Raw genomic sequence first — 10,337 nt, forward strand, 5'->3', positions numbered from 1 at the left:
AGATAACCTTCTATCATCATTTTTTATATTGGCTAATTAGTTTGATTTAATTTTTCAAATTCCATTACCCTTTCCATTTTAAGGAAAAATACAGTAAAAGACACATACACAATGAAGAACAAACCCTAAGCTCTGATAACAGTTGTTGGAATCGATTGATGAAAAATCAGTAGGGGTTTATAAGACTCAAAACTATTGTGCATTCATATCAATATAAACAAGCAATGGAAACTACACAATATCAAAGCAAGAACATGGAATGAAAAATCCAGCAACATTTACTCCACAGAGCATAAAGATTTAATATGGTTCAGTCACAAATCATAACCTACATCAACTCAAGAATGGTGCGATACTTTACTTACTGATTTGGGAAGATTATAAAGTGAAATCAAGCTAAAAATATCGATTTACAGCAGACCTTTCTTACTTTAAACATAGCCCAAAAACAAGGCACCAAAAACACCTAAAACTCTCTTTAACATTTTCTTTCACTAAAAACAAGGCACACAGCAAACCCACAATGGTGTTCAAACATTTTGCTCACTTTCTTTCTTTAAAATAGAGTATATTAAGCTCTCAAGAAAAAACTCAAGCGTATCCCAATCTCTCTATAATTTTTTCACTCTTTTTCTCTCTAAACAAAAGGGTTTTAATCTCTTAAAAAAAGTAAAGTTCCTACAACACCGCAACCATTGGATTAGATGCAATCCAATGGCCCAAAATAAAAGAGAGAAAAGTCAAATAAGACTCACACATGTGTGATTTGTTTTCACACATGTAACAAAAAGGCCAAGTGTGAGAACATTGGAGTTATGACCTTTTAAGACATTGATCTCACCATTCTATAATAGTTCTTGATCACAGTAAGAATTAAAAAGAATGCCTAACTCACCAACTCTTAGCTAGCTGGATTTGGAGAGTCATAATACCACATAGTATGCGGTTTGCATGGATAACCTATTTGAAATAATGTGGTTTGATGGTCTCGTCTAGTTAGGTTTAGTATGAGTATACCTCCTTATTATGTGAGGTAGTGCAAGAGTTTCACATATATATAGATTTCTAAATGTCAGTTGCTTGAGAAACGCTTGCCCTAACTCCTTTCCAAATACACATTTTTATGTCATAAGTGAACCACGAACTTTTGATCCAAATATGACGTTTCAGAGCGTTTTATTTTTTATTGTTTTATTAAAAGTCATATGAGCATGCAACTTAGTGCGTGTCATCATCTCAATGGGGAACAGATGAAAAATATTATAAACTGCTTCGAAAAGATTATTGAGATTATTTTTGGTGTTAATATCATTTCTAGAAAAAAAATAAAAATAAAATAGTGTTTAGGCATGACACTGTGATTGGGGCCATCTCAGCCATCTATTTAGATTAGATAGCTGAGAGATAGGAGATAAAAAAATATATATAGGTGGGGATGTATAGTAAGTTTTCCCAAACTAGAATATTAAATTATCGTGAATTTTGGCGAAGAAATAAAGAAGAAATATTGAAAATAATGGATTGGGTTTTTCATGAAGAAAAACAGGAAAACCAAAAATGACCTTTCTTTAATTGGGTGGCTGATCCGAATGCACTCACTGATTTTAAACCTTGACTGGATTTATTGCTTGATGAATTTCCAAAGGGAAAGCTTTCTATGTTCTCCCTACAACATAGAAGTCCTATCTTTTCCTTTATCCAATCGTCCATTTTTTAATGGAGGGCTAAGAATGCCCCAATCACAATGTCATGTCTCTACACTACTTTGTTTTTAAATTTTTTTTTCTATAAACTAATTTGACGCCAAATTTTGAACTTCTATTCCTCTATTAAACTCGCACTGATGAAAAATATAAAAAAGATATTTTCAATAAACCAAAATGACCAAAATACCTCTGAAAGGTTCAAAGGGTATTTTTTTCATTATTTTTTATCAAAAAATTATGTTAATATTTTTTATAGGTGCGCTTCAATGAGAAGATGACACATACCAAATTTCATATTCAGAAAAATTGTATTAAAAAAACTAAAATTAAAATACTTTGAGACGTCAAATCTACGATCAAACGATGAGTGGCACTCTTTATAAAGTATGGACGGCTGAATGGTAGGGGGAGGATAGAACTTCTATGTTGTAAGGGGATTGTAGAAAGCTTTCCCATTTCCAAATACCCGTAAGGAACTCTTTCGACACCAATTAACCCAACTCATGTCATGAAAAAAATATAACTTATCAAGATAAATGTAATAAAAACAAGAAAGGAAAACATGAAACTCCATTTCTTAGTTCTAAAACCGCCTTCCTTCTCTAGAATCCCTAAGTTTTTCATGGAAGCACATCAAAGTTCTCGGACTTTTCTTCTTGACCTCTCATTGATTCCATTCCACCCAACATTCGGTCATGTTCCCCTCATGTGTAAAGGTCGTCTAACGACCCCACCGGTTTTTTATTTTTTTATTTTTTTATTTTTTTCTTTCCTTTCTTTTTGAAATACCAGTAATGCTTAAGTGGATTCCCAATTTTTCAAATCCCAACCACTATTTCTCAATAACTGTAACTACCCAAAGGAAAGACATGGTGTCCATGTGATGCGGATGCATGAAGGGCGCACACGCTCCTTTTCAACGGTTCATATTGAAAGTAGGTCAATTTGAGGTTAAATTTAATTTGGTTTTTTAATTGTATTTAAAATTACATTAAAACAAAAATGGAAAAGGTTTATATAGAGCCGAGGCTCTAAACAATCAAATTTGAGCGTACCTCAAAAATTTCACTAGAAGAGGTTGTTTTGATGCCCAAAGATCTTCAAATCGATAATCTTGACATCAAGATGCATAAACGTAAGAAAAAAATAGATTTCAAGTTTTGGAAATAGTGTATTTTGTAACACATTTTTGGACCCTCAATTTTCAAGATTTCATGTTTTCATAGATATGTTGATCTACACTATTTTTGAAGCTCTAAACTTTATAAATAAATATGAAAATATATTTTAAGGGTATTAAAAAGATTTTCAGTATTGAAACCACATTTCTCAACACTATTTGAAGGTAGGCCCTAGTTTGATTGTTTAGAGCCTAGGCTCTATACAAACCCCACCCAATAAATATTGGGGGATATATACATATTTATAGGGGTGCACCAATAAAAATAATGAGAAAAAATTAAATAAAAATAACCAAAATACCCTGAAACTTTCAAGAGTATTTTTGTCAATTTTTTGAGATATCATTTTCTTTTTGTTGATGTGCCCTAGATTCCTCAATTTCTATGTAGAAATAAATTGTATAAAAAATAAAAATAAAGAACAAAATGAACCTGTGGCCCTCAAATCATCCATATTTAATTTGGGCAATTGGATAATGCTTGTGCACCCTTCAATTGTCCACATGATCTAGACGCTATACCAATCCTCCAATAACTAGGGCTGTTAACGGGCTGGGACAGCCAAAGCTGAAAATTTATCTTTGAGCCTCACCTAGACCACCTGAATTCATGATGACGAAGTCTGAGCCCAAACAAATAGGGTTCGTATGGCCCGGGCGGGTCTTTATAACTGTAGGGAAACTTTTTAATGTGTGATATTTAATTAATAAAAATTCAGGTTGTTCTAGGGCAACCACGCCCCAAAAATATTTTTGTGCCTACCAAGCCTGGCCGCAACAGCCTTAAGATGTGGCCCAAGCCCGGCCAAAAGCTGGGCCCGACTCCATTGGATGATCAAAAACTGAAGTTCGACTGACCCCATTGGTTGATAAAATTAATAAAGAGAAGTCACGAAGGAGCTTGCAAAACTGCCTTACTAACAATCATTAGAAGTTTTGATAACCAAAATAATTATCAAAATCGAGCAACCCATTGAATAAGGATGGGACTGACTCCAATCAATCCATTTATCACGTCGATGTTCAGCTAGAGTCATAAACAATTTGAATTGAAAAGTATTGAATAGAAGAAAAATATCTTATTATCTCCTATTTTTAACTTATCTGATCAGACTTTAGAATTGAAAATATTACTTGCAAGCAAAAAAACTCCAAATTTTCTATCTTTCAACCCCCTAAACCCTTTGATCTCAACAACTTATAAAATGACTCTCTCTCTCTCTCTCTAAAACTCTCTCTCTCTCACATCGTCTCTCTCTCAAAATTCCAACTCTCTCTAAAACTGCATCTCTCTCTCACATCATCGTCTCTCTCTTTCAAAACTTCATCTCTTTGTAAAATCCAAACTCCATCTCTCTCTCTCACATCATCATCTCTCTCTCTTAAAACTCCATCTCTCTCTCTCTAATACTCCATCTATCTCTCACACATAAAAAGGTGTGCTCGTGTTCGAGCTCAAGCTAAACTCCTTGATTGGTAAACTCATCGAGAAGTGAAGAGAGAGAGAGAAAGAGTTTTAAAGAGAGAGATGGAGTTTGGATAGGGTGTCATTTTAGTGTTTATTTAGGTAAAAAATATATGGTCAAGGGGTCCAAAGAGCTGTAAGATAGAAAAGATGGAGGCTTTTTGTTTACAAGCAATATTTTCTATTCTTGGGTCTTATGAGATGTGAAAGTTAAAACTAAAAAATAAAGAGATATTTTCCTTTAAATATATTTAGGAAGTGTCTATAAATAGACTATTTATCTTTTGTAAATGAAAGTCATAATCATTCTCACTCATTAATAATCAAATTAGATAGTTTGGTGCGAGTCACGAAGTCCAAGAATTCTTTTTTTGAAGCTTTTGGCCATTTAATGAAATTCTTACAACGATCATTTCGAAATTTAAGGAACAAGAATTATTCTGACTTCTATATACAAAAGATAAAAGGTCTATTTGTAGACAATACCTTATATTTAAAACGATGTGGTTTTGTAGGATCGTGGTTTTACGATATGAAAAACATGTGTGCGCTCCCAAAGATAAGACATATCTAACGACGTTTTCCACCCATCCGATTTGAATGAATGTTTAGAATGTTCATCCCTTTCGTTTTATATTTTTTCAATGTATCCAAATTTACTATTCCTCTTGAACAATTTTAAGATGCCTCTTGACATGGTTCCTGTTCATGAGAGATGAGTCAAAAGGAAAAAATGACACGGATTCTATGAGTCTTAATACTCGTATGTAGAAATGAGTATACTCTTAAAAATTAATTTTTGAGATGGATTTTGAACGTAGCATTTAAGGAATATTAATATCTAACATGGATATATAAAAAATAGATAAATTACTAAATTTTCAAAATAAAAAATAATAATTTTATTATACTATGGTTTTAACTTGTTTGGAGACCACTCATTTGCACCCATATGATGGATGTTTTTTTGCCTTGGGGATGCAAATATAGGAATGCAAATTAAGGGTATTGGTACTGCCAATGACCATAACTAAGCTCTTACAATTTACATCAAGGTGCGCTACAAGATTCCACACATCACATTTTCTTCTCCCACCCATTTCCTCCACAACTTATTTGCAAAACACCTCTTCGAGTTCCGACCCTTTAAGAACTTTCCATTTTCATCTGCCAAAAACTTCATAAATCTCTATAAAACCTTAATAACCAAACTACACTTTTGTAATATTAGTTAACCTTATCACATCTCTCCTTTATTACTGTCCAACAGACATTTGCGCTTCTCCTCACTTCTATAACGTTTTTTTCCTTTTAGGTTTGATGAACTATTTTTTAAAAAGAAAAATGTTTATATAAGGTTGACACGTTAAATTGTTGAATTAAGGTGTACCTCAAAACTCTATAAAGAAAAGTTATTTCTAATTGATCATCTCGACATCAAGATATATGGATATAGAAAAGAAAAAACAAAAAAAGATTTGGAGTCCCCAAAAATTATACATCTTGCAACACATAATCTGGAGATCTGCTTGATTTGAACTATTTTAAGAGTTTAAATTTTATAACTAGAGATGAAAATGGATTATGACACTATCCTAAAAATTTTGAAACCAAACCTGCGTCGTACGAAGAGGTGCATCTTACTTTGATTGTTTTAAGTTGCATCCTTATGCAAACCTCGCCCTTTTAAAAGTGGAAATGCATACTGTTGGCTTTGGTGATAGCCAAATTACTATATCCATATTTTCTTCTAAAGATTAAAGGTATTATGGTAAAAAGATAAAGGACTTTCCTGAGACGCAAGAAAGTCATATCTATATAAAAGAGTCCAAAAAAAACATAATACCCATCATTTTGAAGGTCATCCCTTTGGGGGTTATGGGAAGAGATATCCAAAATAGAGATAGGTCTCAAAGACAGAGAGACATGGCCTCCGATAGGAAGGCAGTACTACTATGGATTTTGGGTTGGTAAGGATTCCACTTTTAGACAGATAAAATCTATCGGTTGCTCTCGAAGTTATTTTTCTGGTAGTGGTATTGCGGTGGGAAAGATATTGATCAATGGTTATGCTCCATTGGGAGAGTGGGTTTAAAAGAAAAGATCGTTGAAAAGTTTTTACGAATATCTAGTGAGAGGTATATCTCTTGTAACCTAAAATTGAAATTTTCATAGTGATAGTGGATTTTCACTTGCCGTGGCAATAGATGTAGCCCTACGGAGTGAATTACATAAATTATGTATTGTGGTGGTGTGTTTTTTGTGTTTACTTTATTTATTGCACTTGATTTATAATTGTATTCATCTACTTTGTATTGAGCCAATCATGTACATGATCTTGGGTAGGATCCACGTATTTGGGATTCCGGGTTCCACAAGTAAGGGATTCCCGAGAACCCTACATATACAATGAGATCATTTATTTTTCAGACAAGGAGGTTCAACCATTTTTTACTATTAGACATGAAAGCGGGTAAGGGAGAATGTGTCATTTATTGGGCACAATGTCTTTTTGATATATTCCAATTTATCAAATTTCATATCCAATAGCTAAGTGAGAATGTGTCATTTATTGGGCACAATGTCTTTTTGATATATTTCAATTTATCAAATTTCATATCCAATGGTTAAAAATAACCGTGATGTCTTTATAACAAAAATAAATAGTATCGTAGTATATAACTCCTTTAAAAATTCCATTTTTCAATAAAATTACTTCTTAAAAATATATGTTATATTTCCTATTACTGTCCGTGCATTGCAGGAGCTGGCAGCTGGTGTTTGTTGATGTGTGACATTATTGAATAAGAAAATGCTACGAGACATACAACACTCAACTGATACAAAATTTTAAGAGAGCCCAACGATGCATGCCTAGGTGGAAAGTCACACATGGGGCGTGGGAAAACCTGACATAAAGTCATATGTTATACAGTAAACCCTCATCAGCCTACCCTCTAACTCTACTTTCTTCATGAGTGGGGATAAGAAATCCCATGGCCTGCATAGAAGATATACTTAATTTAGTGAAGGGGAATGGTTTGATACGGCTGTAGCCTCATCAAAATAATTAAATCCTCACTTTATAAATCATCGAAAGTTGCAAGTCAAGCATTGGAAAAGCTTTACTTGGATCATTATGATTGTGAAAAAAAATCAGGATTCAAGCTTTAAAAGTAGTATAATGTAATAAATTATCATGACTGTCTATTTTACTTTAAAAATAAGTGTTTATAGATATGTAGGATCGGTACCATTTTTTTGTTTCAAATTTTATTGTAGGCATTGAAAATTAATTTTGTAGCATAATAGAGATTTTTTATGCCAAAAGTACTTTCCAGACAAGAATTTTTAATAAAGCTCTAATTCGTTTTCATAAAACCTAGGCCTTAGAAGTACCTCATCCTTTAGCGTGAGAGAGTCATCCTTTAGTGTGAGAGAGAACTAGCATTAAATTTTGGCCAAACCAGCCTCAACTAAGTCAACATTTTAGAAAAATGTATAACTGGAGCCATCACTTTCTCCAGTAATTTCATTCACTCACTATGGTTTTGGGGACAAAGGACTAGTGAGAGAGAGATAAAATTCAGATAAGTAGGTCTAGTGATTTCAATGTGTGGGGGGGTTTTATCTGTGGTAGAAGCTTCTATTTGAATTTGATGCAAAATTTTGGTGGCTCATACTTTGACTTGTTTCATCTCTTCAATTGCTTGTATTTCAATGTAAATAAAGAAACCAAAATAGAGAAAGGAAAAAGAAGATTTTTTTCTCTCTGACCCATCCACCCATCTATCTAAAAGAGCCAGGACTCGCCTGAATTAGAAACCACTAAGGCTTCTCTCTCAAGTCTTGAGTTGCAGGCAAAAGGTTATAGAGAGATGGGGAGGGCACCTTGCTGTGATAAGGCAAATGTGAAGAAAGGGCCATGGTCACCTGACGAAGACCTCAAGCTGAAGGAATACATAGAAAAAAATGGCACTGGAGGAAACTGGATCTCCCTACCTCAAAAAGCAGGTAAACCATCAAAGCACAAAGCTAACAACCCAATTTCTCCTGTCTCTCCCATAATTCAATTTTCATCTTTTGATTTTTGAACCCACAACACACCTGTTGTTCTCTCTCATTTCTTCATATTCCCTTTCATCTTCTGATCTCTGAGCCTACAAGTAACCAAGAAGCCGAAGACCTGCCTACTAGTCTCTAGAATTTTGTCATAATCTCTCTGAACTTCTGATATCTGAAGTGCAGAAAAAGAATTAGTGGCGAAAACCCTCTCTCTCTCTCTCTCTTTCATTATTTGATCTTCGATTGAATTATTATTGAGTTAATGGATTCTTAAATTCTGGTTCTCTCTCTAGGTCTGAAGCGCTGTGGTAAGAGTTGCAGACTCAGATGGCTCAACTACCTGAGACCCAACATAAAGCATGGAGAATTCTCTGATGAGGAGGACAGGATCATCTGTAACCTCTTTGCCAGCATTGGAAGCAGGTGAAACCTCTCTCTCACTCATTCATTTCTCTGCTTAGATTCATCAGGGAGCATACAGACAGGCTGCATGTATGCCAAATTTAGAAAACTCAGAACCCCAGAAAGGGAAAAATCTGAGGAGTCTCTCCGTAGAAAAGGCAGGGTGGCAATTTAGGTTTTTGGCCCTAGTGGTTATGGAACTTGTTCCACAATGTGCAGGTGGTCAGTCATTGCTGCACAATTGCCAGGAAGGACAGATAATGACATTAAAAACTACTGGAATACCAAGCTCAAGAAGAAGCTCTTTGGCAGGCCCCCCACAAAAAACCACCACCCTTTCCCATCCCCTCTCTCATCAAACCCTAACTCCAAACCACCATTTTTGTCTCCCCCTCACCAAAGACCTCAACCCATTTCTTATATTCTCAACTCCTCATGGATTTCTTCTTCCTCTTCACCTTCTTCTTCACTGGTACCTGATAGTGTTGCAGTCTCAGAATCAGGAGCTTTGAGAGCAACAGAAAGTTACAAGTCTCCATGGCTTGGAGCCTTTGAAGGCTTAACAACCAGTGGTTGTGATCAACAAGTGTTTTTTCTTAGGCCTGGTTTTGGGGGCATGAATGCTTCAGAGAAAGGTGGGTACTCCTACCCTAATGGTGGATTCCTTTCCAAAAAAGGAGACTGGTATGAAGATGAGCAGGCAGTCAGCTTTTCAGATTGTAGCCACCAAATGGAAAAAGCCCATTTCAGCAACAACAATCATGCTATCATTAACACCAAAACCATGAGTGATAACAGTCAGCAGAGAGAATATGACATGGCTTTAGGAGATGTTCCTCTGACTGGGGTGGATAACCCATTGTTTTTGCAGCAACAAAGTGCCATGGATTACTCAGAATATGAGGGTTTCACAGTGTGGGATGGCCATTATTATCATGGCATTAGTAGCAGCAATGTAAATCTCTCTCTTACAAACAACCCCATCATGAATTATAAATCAGATCAATAAAGACTCATGTACTGATTTTGCAGAATTCTAATGTGAAGTATACAAGCTATTCTGATGAGTTAATGTGACTAAACATGTTTATGAATTTGAAAATTGAGAAGACATACACTAATCTTGTAATTAAAATTAGTTGGTTCTCTATCATTGGGTTTTGCAAGACTTGGAAACCGAAGGGATCCTGAGTTTGTGACTCCGTCTGGGAAACAAGAGCATGGAAGTTAGTGTGAGATGCAAATGTTGGATGCATAAGAGAGAGAGAGAGAGTTAGAGACAGAGAGAGAGAGAGAGGTTAAAGAGAAAGGGTCCAAAGGGGGAGAGAGGGAGAGAGTCTATATGGTGAGTAAAGCAAATGACATAAAGGAATGTCCATATGCTGCACAGAGAGAGAGATAAAAGTCTAGAGAGAGAGAGAGAGAGAAAAGTCTAGAGAGAGAGAGTGTGTTGTAGGATAATGAAGGGTGTAGAGAGAAGGAGGGTGTCCAAAGGGAGGGAGAATCGTAGTTGGGAAAA

The 10,337-nt window shown here is 35.1% G+C and overlaps 1 protein-coding gene across 1 annotated transcript; it reads left to right on the top strand.

Annotated features, from left to right (window-relative positions):
- The first annotated feature begins 7,735 nt into the window (after positions 1–7,735).
- On the top strand, positions 7,736–9,885 carry LOC18432854 (uncharacterized). The gene is made up of 3 exons (XM_006842953.3): positions 7,736–8,365; positions 8,710–8,839; positions 9,038–9,885. The coding sequence occupies exons 1-3, from the start codon at positions 8,230–8,232 to the stop codon at positions 9,825–9,827; spliced, it is 1,056 nt and encodes a 351-aa protein (XP_006843016.1). The 5' UTR covers positions 7,736–8,229; the 3' UTR covers positions 9,828–9,885.
- Positions 9,886–10,337: the final 452 nt, after the last annotated feature.

This window comes from Amborella trichopoda, chromosome 7 (genome assembly GCF_054954075.1).
Source record: "Amborella trichopoda isolate Santa Cruz 75 chromosome 7, AtrichopodaSantaCruz75HAP2 v2.0, whole genome shotgun sequence".
Lineage (NCBI taxonomy): Eukaryota > Viridiplantae > Streptophyta > Magnoliopsida > Amborellales > Amborellaceae > Amborella > Amborella trichopoda.

Bases quoted from the DNA above. Each gene is read 5' to 3' on its own strand.
- LOC18432854 (XM_006842953.3), top strand. From the start codon at position 8,230: ATGGGGAGGGCACCTTGCTGTGATAAGGCAAATGTGAAGAAAGGGCCA. The intron at 8,366-8,709 runs GTAAACCATCAA...TTCTCTCTCTAG, and splicing joins CTCCCTACCTCAAAAAGCAG to GTCTGAAGCGCTGTGGTAAG. The intron at 8,840-9,037 runs GTGAAACCTCTC...CACAATGTGCAG, and splicing joins TTTGCCAGCATTGGAAGCAG to GTGGTCAGTCATTGCTGCAC.